The 16132-nt window shown below is 42.0% G+C and overlaps 1 protein-coding gene across 4 annotated transcripts in view; it reads left to right on the top strand.

The window, feature by feature from the left end:
• Positions 1-8291: 8291 nt before the first annotated feature.
• The window catches only part of Smap1 (small ArfGAP 1), an 80990-nt gene continuing 73149 nt past the window's right edge, over positions 8292-16132 (top strand). Inside the window, exon 1 of one of the 4 annotated variants that reach the window (XM_085679466.2) lies at positions 8292-8563. In XM_085679466.2, coding sequence (XP_085535592.1) covers positions 8446-8563 — 118 coding nt within the window. In that variant the 5' untranslated portion in view covers positions 8292-8445. The remainder of the gene's footprint in view (positions 8564-16132) is intronic. The other 3 variants (XM_085679464.2, XM_085679468.2, XM_085679467.2) reach the window with 3 other exon arrangements.

The following is a 16132-nucleotide window of genomic DNA, read 5'->3' as shown; positions in this document are numbered from 1 at the left end:
TGCCGTCCTCCACGTAGGTCATGGCCGCTGCCAATGGATGGATTTTAAATAAACAATTTTAATTTTAAACAAAGCTATACAAATTTTCTTTTTTCTTCCTGCTAAGATGTTGTTATTTTTAGTTTAGAGTTATGGAGATGGTAATTTTGGTAAGAAGGTAAACGAGAAGAAAATTTTGTGCAAAATGTCTAACCACGGCAAGGTTGCTAAATGACAAAGACCTCCTTTAAAGGAATGGATTTTTTTAAAGACTAGGAAAAAGAGGACATGTTCTTTCATGGCCCTAGTCTGTTCAGGCCACTATCACAAAAAAGTCTTAGACTAAACTGCCTAGAAACAAAATGATTTTGTTGCTTACTGTTTGGAGTGGGGGATGTCCAATGAAAGATCATCTACCCAGAACGTGGCTCCAGACAATTCTCTCTCTGCATTCTCATTTGGTAGGAGCTTGGGCCCCTGGTATAAGACAATAACCCCACCCATGATGATTCTGCCCTGATGACCTAATCTCCCCAGCCTCACCACTTAACATAATCAAACTGGAGTTAGCTTTCCATGTAGTAATGCCAAAAGGTCACACAGATTCTGATCGGTGCTCATTGTCAGCAATGGCGGTCCACTCCCTAAATCTGTCTCACTTTGATTTATTTATTTATTTATTCTAACAAACAAAGAGAAAACCATTGAAAGATAGACAAGAAGCCATCAAAGAATCTGAGGAGAAGCTGACTAGCCAGTTTTCAGGAAGGATCAAAGTTGGAGTGGCCATGGGGATCAGAGAGCAGGATGGGAGGATAAGGTTTCTGTGAGGAGGAGTGACCCCCGCTGCATCTGCTTGATGATGGTCCTCCTCTGAAGTTTGGCTTTCAAAAGAAAAGAATCTGAGCGGCCACACGTGTATTATAAGGGCTGTGGATGGCAGTCATTTCTCAAAAACACACCCAATAGGTGAGAGGAATCATTGTTCAAAGTAGAATAGAGGCACTGCTACTATCATAACCAGGGCCAGACACAAGGCAGATCCCCCCAGTAAGTCTATTGCCTGTGTATCTTTTAGCTTGGATGTATGTCTCCTGTTTACATAAAATTAAATAACCTATGTTCTTACCTTTGAGTCTTTCCTTTAGATACTGAGGCTGTTAAAGTCAGATCCCCGCCTCAGTCAGATCTGGGAGAGCAGAGTGCACCCAATCAGACCTCTTTAGGTTTTGTTGTTAGTGCCATTTTCAATTTTGACATTGACAGTGCCGTTATGATTAGCTAGAATTTATCTTGCGAAACTAAAACGCTGATTCTGTGAAATTTATTATTAAGTGAGGGGGGAAAAAACCAGATGTACCAAATAAAATATGGGATTTGATCAAGATTGGAAGTAAATTAGAAGTGACATAAATAGGCCCAGCGAGAAGGCTCAGCCGGGAAGGTTGCATTCTGCCAAGCTCGATGACCTGAGCCCAATCCCCAGAAGCCATAGGGTGGACGAGAGGATGAAGGCTCACGAGCTGTCCTTTGACTTTCATACCCACACCGCAGCGCACAGGTGTCTACACACATGCATTAATAAACACATAAATAAAACAAAGAATTTAAAAAGAAGTGCTATGAACAGGGTTTATAAGACGGAATTGTGTATGTTAGATTCTGTGTTTTAAAAAGTTACTTTAAAAGTTATATTTCAGCTGGGCATGATGGTGCGTGCCTTTAATTTTCAAGAGGCAGAGGCAGGAGGATCTCTGAGTTTGAGGCCATCCTTGTCTATATAGGGAGTTCTAGGCAAGTGAAGGCTACATAGAAAGGGCCTGTCTCAAGTGTGTGTGTGCTTCTAGAAGTGAATGGAGAATGAAGAAACATATCCCGTGTGTGTGTGTGTGTGTGTGTGTGTGTATGTGTGTACGTGTGTGTGTCTCAAATATAAATATGAAGTAGAATTAGATAGAAAAGACTTATTATTAGAAACCAATTTATTGATTGATTTATATAAAGCACAGGCCACACTGCCTATTTGCCAAACATGACTTCACTTGCTACCTGGAACAAAATGACCTGGAGGAAAAGCTGAAACAATAGGTCATTGCCCTTAATAACTTGCTGGTTGCCAAGTATGCTTCTGTCAAATCCTGCTTGCTTGCCTGCCCCACCTTGTGACTTTAGAGTAAAAATTGAGAATATAAAACTGAACTTTCAGGAGCTATCCTGGCTTTGGTCCACCAGTGACATAGCCTCCCTTCCATTCTTCTTAGAGCCACAGCTTATTCCAGAGAACTTCCTGGAACACACGCGCGCACGCACACACAGACACACACACACACAGACACACACACACACACACACACACACACACACACACACACACACACGGGATATGTTTCTTCATTCTCCATTCACTTCTAGAAGCTAAATATTTTTTCATATACAAGTACCAACATTCAGTCTCATTTACTTATTTATTCTTTCAGTAGATATTTATTGAGGGTTTTCATATATATTAAGACTGTGTTGAAGGCTCTGGGTAAGCTGGTCTTTGTGTAAAATAGTCTGTCAGCTGTTATAGAAGTGAGGGATGAGGTTATAAGTATTTTGTTTCCAGTTCTTGTGAGTTATTTATTTGTTTGTGTGGTGTGTGTGTGTGTGTGTGTGTGTGTGTGTGAGAGAGAGAGAGAGAGAGAGAGAGAGAGACAGAGAGACAGAGAGACAGAGAGAGAGGGAAGGAGGGAGGGAGAGGGGGGTCTCACTGTATCTAGTCTAGATTGGCTTCAAACTCCTCCTTCTTCTCCGTCCCTCCCTGAGTGATGTAACTGTACCTGTGCACTACCCGCCCCGTTATTTCAGTCTTCTTCCCCCTCTACGTAGCACAGTACTTGAACACAGAAGGAACTCAAAAATATATCGCTGACTGGATGGCCAACTGAGTTGTGAGGAACTGTCAATCATCCTGTAAAAAGACAGTGGGTTGGGGAAGGTATAGGATGAGAAGAGGCAATTTCAAAAAAGCTGCCCACGGTTATTTAATTATGCTTTGATAAAGTGCTTAGGAGAGTAACGTCCAGAAGTCAACAGTTTCCATGGTCAGACATGAGGAGAAGTCACCCCTTCCATGGTTGGATCAGGCCTTTGCCTTTAGCGACATATGCAGATTGCTTTTCCGGTTTCCAAAGCTGCATCACGGTGACCGAAGGATTGCCTGTGTCCTGTTGGCTACTTGTAGTAAGTTTGACCGTTAAACACATTTCAGTGTCTCTGTTGTTGTGCTAAAAGGGTGAGGAAGTAGGAATTTGCAAAGTTCTTTTTCCTATGTTGAGCTGTGAATCTTTGTATAAATAGGCTCCTGCTTTATGAGTATTGGAAAAGAACTCACTTCTGAAGAAAGGTGGGGAAGGGCTGTGTGAGTCATCTTCAACAGAAACTTTACTCTTGGACCAGTGAGTGGGTAAAGGTAGACACCACCATGCCGGGTGGCTTGAAATTGATTCCTGGAGAGAACGAACTCCTTTGATCTCCATATGTATGCCATGGCAAGTGCATGCGCGCGCACACACATACAAATAAATAAATGTTACTATTTATATGTATTTTGTATATATAACAAATGCATATATATGTGTATATATTTCACTATTTCACGCTTTCTATGAAGAAATAAATACTGGTGCTTGATTATAAAAGTGTTCTATGCAGTTTTTAGGAACCACAATTAGTAGCTTTTTCTGGTTTAACTTTTTTTTTCTTTTCAAATAATTCTGTGTATTTATTACCCAAACAGCCAACTGACTCAAATCAGAACAGGTGAAAAACAAGTCAGATTCCCAACTAAACATGACCAATTCTCCAGGGTAAAGACTTCCAGCTTCATCTGATAAGACTGACGGATGACCACGACTCAGCATACACAGTCAGTTGTGCCATTAATGTGTGACATCCTCCAGACCAAGCAGGATTCTCCTTCAGTGCCTTGGAGTTGTATCTGATTTGGTTACGATGTCAGTCTGTAGGGGAAAATGGGTTGATTTTGATTTTATTTCTTGACTGGGAATCATTTGATTTTGAACGTTTTTTGTGAGATGGCATGGTGAGAGACTGAGTCAGGAGTAAGAGGCACACTGGTGGAGGAAAGGAGATGAAGCCTTTCTGGTGTAGCTTTAAAACTATTGTTTGTGTGTGTGTGTGTGTGTGTGTGTGTGTGTGTGTGTGTGTGTGTGTGTAGGAGCACATACTACCACATGGATGGTGTTATAACATGGATGCCGAGGTCAGAGGACAGCTTGTGGGAGTTGATTCTCTTTTTCCATCATGTGGGTTCTGGGGATCAAACTTAAGTTGTCTGTTTTGGTGGCAAATGCTTTTTCGGGCTAAGTCCTCTCATATCTCAACAGCCCAGTGACAAATCTTTATAAATCAAGAAACAAAACAAAACAACAGCATCTGTATTTATCCTGGAAGGCAAACCTGAAGGCTGTGTAGAGAACTGGTGTCATTTCGGCCAGGTAGCCCCTCTAGGAAACAGGACACCTGATCCCTGGGTAGGCAAACAGTGCTGTCCTTAGGACTCTCTATGGCTCTAGGCTATGACCTGCTTTCTGGTGTATTGTATTTGCTAGGCTTGGACTGGTGTCAGGCCTTGAGATAATGGTGACAATGCTGCTGACTAGGAAGTCCTTAGTGTCAGGCAGTAGGACTGTCAATGGGCGGAATGCCGGAAGGGTTAGCAGGTTAGCACCACCAGCTCAGCTCTGTTGTTGCCAGACCAAAAGGGCCTGCCCCTTCTCATCTTGATCTGGGTTAATGGCATCTCAATTTTACCTGTCTCCCAACTTAGAAGTCTTAGTGTTATTCTCACCTCCTTTCTCTCACCCCTCCACATACAGTCAGCTGCCAAATCTTGCTGCTTCTAATTTTAAAATGTCACTTGATTCTGTCTCTCTCTCTCAAATCCTATGCTATGTCCTTAAAATAGGCCTCATCAGATCTTCTTTGGACTGTTACTGTAGCAGCCCTATCATCTGTTCCCCTATAACAGATTCCACGATCCAGATTCTCCACATTGCCACTGCTTCACTGAGGACAAAGCCTTTGAAGTCATTTTCCCCCCAGTTGTCTCTCATGCCCCTTGTCTCAAAGCTTAAACCCCTTGACTCCAGTCTACCCTTTGTGCCATGGATACGGTTCCACTTTCACGCTCTCCATATGCATTCTAGAACCCCGTAGCCTCCCATGATCATGCGTCTTCCATGTAATCCTGTACTTTCATGAGCCTGTATACATTTTCAAAAGCCATTCCATTTTCTCTTTCCATCTTCATTCACTTGAATTCCTACCTTTGCTCAAACCAAGTTTAAGCCCCATCTCCCCTGTGAAGCCTTGCTAGACTGTTTCCCAGGCTAACAGGACATTCAGTTCCTTTCACTCCATGTTTTATAGTTGCTACACACTTTACAGAGCACTCATGCCTTGCTCATGGGTCTGTATTTAACACTGGCTGGTAAGCTGCTATTTACCACTGGGGTAGAAACAAAAAATACTGGCAAAGGAGTGCAATGTTATCTTCCTCCCGAATGCTTTCCATCACTCTCTTTCTTTCTTCCTACTACTTTAAAACACAATCAACTCTAACTCAGAGGCGTCTAGATAGATTATCCAGAGAAATACTTTTCAATGAGGCAGCTATTATTCACCTGTGGCTATTGAGCATTTGGAGTTTGGTTATACCAGATAGGAATAAGCTGTTAGTATTGAAAAAAAAAAAAAACCACACACACAATACATTGTATATTTGGAGGAGGAGGCTGCTTGTTTGTTCCCCGGCTGCTCAGTCCTGAAATTACCACACAGAAACTGTATTAATTAAATCACTGCTTCGCCTGTTAGCTCTAGCTTCTTATTGGCTAGTTCTTACATCTTAATTGAACCCATTTCTATTAATCTGTGTATTGCCATGTGATTGTGGCTTACCAGCAAGGTTTCATTTGGTGTCTCTCTGTGGCCAGGATACATGGCTTCTCTCTGACTCTGCCTACTCTCTTTCTATATCTCTTTCAGCCTGGCTTTCCTCTGTTAAGCCATTGGCCAAAACAAGCTTCTTTATTCATTAACCAATAAAAGCAACACATAGACAGAAAGACTTCCCACACCATATATTGATGGCAATATGAAAACAAGAATTAAAACATCACTATAATTTTTTTAGCGTTCTTACATATTGAAATGGTATTTTGGATACATTGATTTTAAAAAGTGCAGCTAAAAGGAATACCTGAAGATCAGTTTTGTTTTCTTTCTATTTTTAGATGGAGGTACAAAAGCATGTATTTAGCGTGTGTATGTAGTATGAATTTTATATCCAGCGGTCCCTTCATTCTATCCTATGGGTAGTGCACTGGTGGTGAACCTGCCTTCTGCTTTCTGAATACCTACAGTGCTAGGCAGAGAGTTCAGAGGTCAGAGTGGGGACATTAAAAATAATGTTTCTTAACTGTTATTATTATTATTGCTGGACTAAATCCTCTTTTACTGTGTTACTATCTAAACTGCAGAATCGATTGCCAATTGTGTTGAAATAGTATTGCTTTGCTTGGCTGCCCAGGTCTTCCATAATGTTACTGAACTGTGGTAACATAACTGTAGGAGGTCCTTGTGTATTTGTGTTGATTTCATTGGTTGAATAAAGAAGTTGCCTTGACCTTTTGATAGGGCAGCCCTTAGATGGGTGGAGTAGACAGAACAGAATGCTGGGAGAAGGAAGGCAGGGAGAGAGAGCAGTCATGAAGCTGCCAGGTCAGACACGCCGAAACTTTCCCTACCAGTAAGCCACAACCTCGTGGTGACATACAGACCATTAGAAATGGGTTGAATAAAGATGTGAGAGTTAGTCAATAAGAGGCTAGAACTAATGGCCAGGCAGTATTTCAATGAATACAGTTCCTGTGTATTTATTCTGTTTACATAACCCCAATATAGTATTTCTAATATTAATCCACAGCAAGCCAAATCATTCCAACTGTTTCACTGAGTTCAAACCCAGTGACCCTGATGAGCTGCAATTCACTCCTCTCTTCTTGCACTGAAGAATGTTGTTCACATTGTGCTGTGTAGGAAGAGCCCCTACTGCCTTAGTCTTCAGGAATTCGGCTTGGCCTGCTTGCAAAAGATCATCACAGTTGGGCCTGTTGACTCTTGATCATTGGAGGAGGGGACAGAGAGGGCTATGGGACTCTTACCGGAATATCCAATTACCCCTTAACCATTTGTGTGTGATTCTGCTCTGCTTGAAGTAGCTGGTCTGGTGGAGGGGCTAGAGGAAGTATGTGGGGGGAAATCAATGAGGGAGTTCCATCCTAGGCAGCCATGGAGAATCCATCATCCCTGCTGGATGAAGAACTTCCAGTATGACTACTTTAAGGTCACCTGTGCTCCTGCCCGTACCCTTTACGCATTACTCTGTTTCAGTCTGACAAGCTCATTGATTTCCCTAGGTGAATTTTGGTGGAATTGTACCGAAGTTTGTCTTTGGGGCCTTAGGAGAAAAAACAGACTTTACTGAAGTTTCTTCCAGGTAAGGAACCCTAGCAACCCACGGTTTCTTGCTGAAGTGACGCCCCTTTAACATTTTGCTCCTTAATCACTTTTCTTCTTCCTGGGTGGAGCTTATTGCCTGGTTTAACTCTTCAACTTGTAGTATGGCCAAGTGACTAGACTCTGGGTCTCATTTATTTGTATATGAAGCTATCAATACCACTGAATGTGTTCCGGTTTAAAAGAGCGAATAGCTAATGTCAGAGTAACCACCCAAACCCCAACGCATGTCACTACGAGATTACTACTTTTCCCTAAAATGTACGACATTTTTAGTCCCATTTCATTCCATGCGTATCTCTAGATTATAGAATATTGCTTCCAAATTGCCGATGCTCAAACATGGGGTCCACCTATGCATATACTCGATATTACCATAATTTGAGCATTTCGCGCGTTGTGTACGCAAAAGCAATGGCAGGGGAACAACTGAAAGTCGCCTCCTGACAAAAAACGGTTCCATTTCCAGGTCCCCAGAGACCTCAAGCGATAATCACGCCTCGAGAGTGGGAAACTCGCCCTGGATAGCGCCAGACGATTTCTGGAAACACCTTGGGAGACTCCCGGCGCACGGGCAGCTCGACGCACGCGCAGCGTCCACCGCTCCGTCCTCCCGGAAGTCGTGGCTCTTTCCGCCCCGCCCCTTGCCGGCTGAGGCGGAGCGTGCGGCGGGCCGGGCGAGGAGGCGGGACACGTCGGCGCTGCCTCGGCCGCCGCCGCCCCTCCTCCGGTTCCAGCCTCTGCCGCCGCCGCCGCTTCCTGGGCCGAGTCCGCCTGCGGCCCCAGCGGCGCCAGGTGCCCTCGCTCGCCCGGCTCCGCCAGCGCCGTCCGCCCGCCCGCCCGCTCGCCCGCGACCCGGCCCGCCGCCCCGCCGCCGACATGGCGACACGCTCCTGTCGGGAGAAGGCTCAGAAGCTGAACGAGCAGCACCAGCTCATCCTGTCCAAACTGCTGAGGGAGGAGGACAACAAGTACTGCGCCGACTGCGAGGCCAAAGGTAGCGCGGGCTTGGTGGCCGCTCGGCCCGGGCCTCCTGCGGCCGTGACCTTCCCACCCTCCTGCGGCCCTTGACGGGAGGGCGGGCGGCCTCAGCGTGGGGCTCGGACGGAGGTCGCGGCCTCAGCCTCCGGCCCCCGAGCCGGCGTCGCGATGCTGCCACCGCCTCAGGGCGCCGGCTGGGTGGTGCTGAAGAGGGTTGTGGGACCCCTCCTGCCTCAGCCCGAGCTGCTCCGTGGGTGGAGTCGCCCTTAGGTCCCTGTCCCCTTCTCGACCCTCCCGCGTGACCACGGCCTCCCGTTCCCCGCTGCCGCCGCGTCCCAGGTGGAGCCCTACCTGGCCGCCCACCTGACAGACAGCGTTTGCACTGGGCGTTTACTTCTGGTTCTGAAAAAGGACGGTGTTTTGAAATTTCACTGCATAAACATAATCGAGAAAGGCTCTCCATTATTTGTGTATATTATGAATAACATATGTACACATATGTTGACTCTGGATGTTATAGTGAAGAGGAGTTTGAGTGCATGTGTCGTGCGTGTAAAGAGGGCTATGTTCAGTATGTTCATGAAGAGTTTAGTCGTTAGAGTCTCCCCACGACCCATTGTAGAATATATGGACACTAATTTGTGTGCTTCATAAACATGGAAGATGCATTTTGACGAACAGAGATAAAAAACCAAAACAAAACACTAAATTTAGTTCAGTGGAAGGGCTTCTGCTTGAGCCTTTGAGATAGATACTCTATTTTTAGCTGATTCGTTTTGTTTGGAGATGTGATTTATTTTTAATGTCTTGTAAGTAATATGGGAGGCATGTTGCAGATTAAAAAAAAAACCAAAGCTTGTATGGAGTTAGGAAAATAGTTATTGTAAGTACATTTCTTTGATTATTAATAGGTAGTTGTTCGGAGCAGAGGTCTTTGGGAATGCTGCCCAAAATTTCTGCGTTATTTAACCTACTTTTCTTGAGGTCTTACTGTTTTCTCTCAACACTCTGCAAAAGAGTCCATTGCAGTAGGCTGGTGGCATTTGAATAAATTGAGTCTCATAACATCAGTCTTATCTCTCTGTCATAACAGCTGCTGACTTACTGGACGAATCACATATACATGCTTTAATTAGAAATTTTAGGAAGCACTTTCCAATATTCTAGTAACTTGACTGAGTCAGCTGTATGTCCAATGTAATTGTTAGGCAAGGCCTTTAAAAAAAGAGGTGTGCCTGACTGTCGTGGGAACGTTTGCTTGCTTGATACTTGGTTCTGCATGTGGTTATTTGGTAATACTGTTCTGTGTTGAAGCGCAGCTACTTGCTTACCTCATTACTGATAAACACTCAAAAATGGTTTTCAAAAACCAAGAAAATAAATGGGCTAGAGTAAGTTTGCATTTCATCGTCTTGAGTCATAACTTATTTAAGATGCTGGTAAATGTGAAAGCTGTATGTCATTAAAAAGTCAGTGATTCAGGGCTGGAGAGATGGCTCTTCCAGAGGACCTGGGTTTGATTCCCATCACCCACGTGGCAGCTCGTCTGTAACTCCAGTTATAGAGAGCCTATGCCCTCTTCTGGTCCCTGTAGCCAGCAGGGATGCAGATGGTGCACAGACACATGAACACCCGCACACATTTAAAAAAGGTTCATTGAGTCAGTAATTCTTTTTGTTTATAGAAGCAACTTTAAAATTTTTATTTTTTCTCCAAAACAGTATTGCAGAAAATCAGTTTTTCATTCAGTGTGTTAATGGTGTTTCATGTGCTTGTTTTGGGAATGGAAGGAGAGCAGTCACAGTCTTCTTTAAGTGGTTTTACTTCTGAAGGGTAGGCAACATTTGTTTTTTATCATTATTGTGTAACCACAGAAGTCAATCCATGTATGGTGAATGAACAACTTTAGTGTGTGTGTGTGTGTGCGCATGTATATATATATATATATATATATATATATATATATATATATATATATTTTCCTTTTCTCTTGAGATGTGGGGAAAGTAGGATGAACTAGTATCAAGAGCTCAAAGGGTAGAACTTGAAGGTCATGAAATCTTTTGCCATAATTTAGAAATATTTTTTCTACTAAATCTAGAATAATATTAAAGCATTTTTGTTAATTATTTCATTGTTTTATCTTGATACTTCAGGAAATATTCACCGGTAGAGCCATTCCTTAATTAGACTTGATTTTATAGTTTTTTGTGTGTGTACTGGAGAAATCAAACACCAGTGATTTATACATGGTAGGCAAGTAATTTTACCACTATTTTATCCCTGCCCCCCCCACTTTGTTTTGTGATGGGTTCATATGTAGTCCTGGTTGACCTGAGTCTCATGATTTTCCTGTCTCTGTCTCCTGAGTATGCATTGCTACACACTGTATAATTTTAAATATATTTTTGTAAAGTTTTTGTGCCTTTGTTATGGGTGAGCTGATAATGGCATATTCTTATAGTAGAATTCTTGACTTTTTGTATGAGCTTTCAATCTGTTGTTACATACTCCAATAACTAATAAATGTAGGATGTGAACTTCTGATTAAATGTACCCATGAAAGACACAAGGATCTTAAATCACTTATTGAGACCTTCCATTCTGTATATGTATCATGTTTCCCTTGCTGAATAATAATTACATTGAACTTTTACTCTGTCTTAAAACTATTTCCTGGTTAATTCTGTTTTCTTACTTTCAAAGACTGTTTTCCCCACTTTTTTAGAACATGTACCTAAAGCGTAGGGTTAAGAGTTGCTCTGTTCTGTTACCTCCCGATAATTAGCAGAGGAATGCCAGTTGGATTTTGACATTTTCTTAGTCACTAGCTTGTATTTCCTGTACGGACAATATTAGTAAGGAAGGAGAACATGATGGCACAGGTGCTAGCTAGTTCCTGCTCCTGACCCTGTTCGTCAGTACATTGTACAACTGGAGAGTGAGAACTGCCAGGTGCAGCAACACATCTCTGGCTGTCTGTGACTGTGGGAGTTAAAAAGCAGTTCTCTGGGTTAGTAATTGATGGCGGTGAGGATAGGAAATTCCTTTGCCATCTTAAATTTGGTTTTAGAATTTAAAACTTTATCCATAAGTAATACTGGTTTTGATCTTTTTAAATACATATTTAATACATAATTATTCTCTTGCTCAGTAGTTAATTTTAAGGCAGTCAGAAGTTCAGGTTTTTGAACCCAGTAGTTCATTTTGTTCAAACTTTCTAGTGTCTGGAAGACAAGCTGCTTACTTAGATCAAACACTTCTTTATTCCACGTGTCATTAGGACAGTTAAGCACTGGATTAGGTTTTGGGGCAGAAACATTTTTAAGACTGAAAGAGCGTGTTTAGTGGAGACTGAATATTGGAATAATTCTGAAAGTGTGTTGAGTGCAAGAGTAGCAGCTATAAGACACAACCCTTTCTTTTCTAGCTCCTTCCCTGGGTCTTGAACTTTGCCCATTGGCTTTTCATTATTCCCAGAGTGTCGCCCCATGCCTTTGCACATACTGGTCCTACTCCTACCTCTGAACCTTCTGCCTTTTTTTTTACTCCTCTTGCTCAGCTTTTATGCATTTTTAACATTTTGCTTAAATATCTATTCCAGGGAATCAGTTCCCCTTCGTCCTCCCAGACTGAGTGATGCTTTCATTTGTACATTTGAGACATTGCCCTGAATCTTACTTACACAATTATAATTAGAACTGAAGTAATGATTGGGCATTCCATATTCCTGTTAAATGAATTATAGCTTTGAAGGAGAAGAGATCTTGTTTATCTTGCTCAGAGTCGTTTCTTCAGCCCTAAGCACAGTGAATGACATTTTGTAGGTAAATGGAACTCAGGAAATACCTTTTGGTTGTATGAATGAATGAAAGAATGAACATGAAGTCAGTGGGAGGAAACTAGGTGTGTGAATGAGAGTGCATCTGTAAAAGGGAGTGGCATTTGTTAATCACCAGAGTCTTGGGAGTTAAGGCAGTGTGCTTTCGCTAGGCAGAGCAAGAATTAGAGGACACAGCTGTATGTCACAAGGGTACGGTATATGAGAGGTCGAAGTGGTTTCTATATGGCCATCTTATTTTGGTACTCTGTCACTAAATATGATCAGATTTGGTAGTGGCAAATCAGAGGAAGAGTCAGGATGGTAGAAATGATTGGAGAGTCATTTAGTGAGGTGATGTTTCCTAGTAGACAATGGATGAGGATAAGGGGATTGTAGTGTCTGGACCAGGGTGTAAGAGCAGGAAACAGCCACTGTATCTATTTTTTGTCAGGGACTCTAGAAATCATTGGGAAAACTGCAGGAAGTGAAACTTAGGAGTCATTTCTGGACTTTCACTTGATAGGCCACACGTCCTGCCACTGTTGTCTTGGCCTGATTGCCAGGGCTGCTTTTCACTCTCGCAGTTGGTGATAGGTGGGAGGATTGAGGCACTGTCTATTAGTCATTTTTGTCAGTTGTCCCTACTGTAGGGATACGGCTCATGCTACATTTGTGCTTTTCATGTGCATATAGTTGGCAGAATCTAATCAGTTCAGACACCTTGCCTTCTGAGGAGTCTGTCTCCTTCTAATCTCCTCAGAAAGTAGAAACAGCTGAGCTTGTTTGCTTGCAAGAGCCAGTCCCAAGAGTTAACAGGGGGGTTTGAGAACAGGTTTTAGTGTGTGTGTTATTTTACACTTGTTGGAGAAAACTCTTCTAGAGGAACTTTTACTGAAAAGTAAAGTTTACCCTGGGGAGCATGTAGTGGGAGGGAACGGCGGGCTGCGTTACCGCCTGGATCCTGGCTAGCTTATCCCCTAAATAATTACACGGAAACTGTATTCTTTTAAACATTGCCTGGCCCATTATCTGTAGCATCTTATTGGCTAACTCTCTCATATTGATTCAACCCATTTCTAATAATCTGTATCTCACCACGAGGTGGTGGCTTACCGGGAAATATTCAGCATGTCTGACCTGGCAGCTAGCTGCATGGCATCTGCCTCATTGCCTTCTTCCTCCCAGCATTCTGTTCTGTCTACTCTGCCTATCTAAGCTGTTATCCTATCAAAAGCCAAGGCAGTTTTTTTATTAACCAATGAAAGTAACGCATAGACAGTTAACCCTCCTCCATCATTTCCCCTTTTTCTGTTTAAACAAAAAAGAAAGACTTTTATTTTAACATAGTAAAATTATAGATAACAAAACAGTTATCAAGAAAGAATTACAGTTACAATATCTATATCTATTTTATCTTTTATCATAACTAAGGAAAACTGTAACTACAACTAACCATTCTTCAACTCCATCAAAGACTCCAGAAGGATATAATATTACCTAAGTAAACAAGAAATAAGCAACTTTCAAAACTCTAGAAATGACAGAGACATCTCTCTGCCTGTACAGTCGCCAAACGTTCGTCTGTATCATTGGGGCATCCATCTTTAGCCTTCAGGCCTATAGTATCCAGCAGACTTTTCCATGAAGCAGGAAATTTCAAAGGCAGTTCAGTCACTATCTACTGTGTCCTGCAGAATGTCTCACAGACTCTTTCATGAATCAGGAATCCCGAAAGACCATCTCATCTTTAGTCAAGTTCAGCAGTCCTCTCTCTGCGGGTTCTCTGTGTCCAGTTTATGCAACAGTCCAGGCAAGAGCAGTTTCTTGCCCAAAAGGCTACCAAACTCCATAAGGAGCCTCTTCAATGCCCATCTTCCTCTTGAAGTAGACTGGTGCTGCCAGGAGCAGATGCGTCTCATTGTCATGAAAACCCTAAGTTATTAAAACATTAATTGCCATATTTTGTAGTCTTTGAAAGATATGAAGAATGCCTATCTGAAATATATCTATGCACATCTAGAAAATCTAACTAACATGACTACAGGCTTGACTATTATTAATAATTGTCCATTAACAACCTATATTTCCTAATTATACATTATATTTTTAAATGAACTACATAATTCTAATACCTTAATCAAGATCAGAAATACATATACATATAACAAAATTGACCTTAAAATCCATACCAGTGTAAATTATTCATATCTATATCATATCCCCCTTTAAATGTAAAAGAACATTTATAAACAATATCTGGGAATATGGATGTTAATGCTTACAGAATTAGCTTATATACACAGAGGTGTGTGATTATAATTCTTTTTAAAAGTTGTCAATTTAAGAGTTTTCTCAAATGCTGAGCCTTAATCTTTGTGGCTCTGTTGTTCTTTGGGTTCTGCTAATGCTCTCTCTGATGATCCTGTGCTGATCCCTCACCCCAGAGCCAGAGTGAAAACCACTGGTCTCTCACTGACATAGTGTTATTGTAAAACCTGAGCTGTAGTCTTTTTCTCCTTTTTGTCCCTTAAAGATTTATTTATGATATTCTTTTATTATTGACTTCACCACTGGAGAATTACATTCTGGTAGATCACGTATACTCCCATAAATATTCACTTTCACATATTCTCTCACAAAGACACTCTGACACCCTTACATGCACACTTTCTCACACACACACATTCTCTCAGATACTCTTAAACAATCCTCTCTCACATACACACTCACACGAATTCTCTCACACACAGTCTTACATACAACATTTGGTGTTCTGATCATGTAAGTCATAAACTCAGGCTTGCTTTCCTTACTGCTAATGGTACCTCTGCTAGTGATCTTCTGCTGGATAGAATTCAGCCATATTTTTTCTTAGTTTTAAGTTTTCCCAGTATGACCAAAGTACTTTAGAGGGTGTTTTGTTTAAGTTGTAATTATCAGAAAAGTTGACTACAGGGTAGTAAAAGTAGTCACTGTAAACAGTTTATTTCACAGATACAATTTTGCTGGTAGGTCAGGCCTATATAACTCTTTTCTGGGCTATAATACTTTTCTGCTGCAGTTTGGTACTTTAAAGAAAAGACTTCATAGCTTGGGGGGCTGTAGGGAGGGCCCCCTTATCTGTATCAAATATCTATGAGATCATGTAGGGGATATCACCCAGACAGGAAGCCAGAGAGTGGGAGGATTTACGTTTGCTCTTACAGCAACTCACAGAAACTAGTAAGATATGGTGAGAAGTACCGTTGAAGTGGAGTACTGCCAGTGACCTAGTCACCTACTATCGTGTGTGAATATGTGAATGTGTGTATATATATATATATATATATATATATATATATATATATATACACACACATACATACATACATATACACATACACATATACATACACACACACACACACATATATATATATATGAGTATGTGGCAGCCAGAGTCAGCCTTGGCTGTCATTCTTCAGGAGCCATCCGCTTTGTCTTTTGAGACTGAACTCTGGGACTTGCAGATTTGGCAGTGAGCTGTAGGGATTCACCTGTCTGCACCTCCATGGTTCTAAGTAAGCACACACCACTGTGCTAGCTTTTACATGTGTGTTAGAGATTAAATTCAGGTTATTGTGTTTGTGTGGGTGAGCTACTTCCACAACTCAGAGGATTCATTTCTTAGATGTTCCACCTCTCTCACATCATCACACTGAGGACTGTGCTTTCAGAATGAAGGCTTGACGGTCAGACTACATCCAAACCGTAGCCCACCGT

The sequence above is a fragment of the Myodes glareolus genome, chromosome 18 (genome assembly GCF_982192425.1).
Source record: "Myodes glareolus chromosome 18, mMyoGla1.1, whole genome shotgun sequence".
NCBI lineage: Eukaryota > Metazoa > Chordata > Mammalia > Rodentia > Cricetidae > Myodes > Myodes glareolus.
This window is presented reverse-complemented; position numbering and strand designations above follow the sequence as displayed.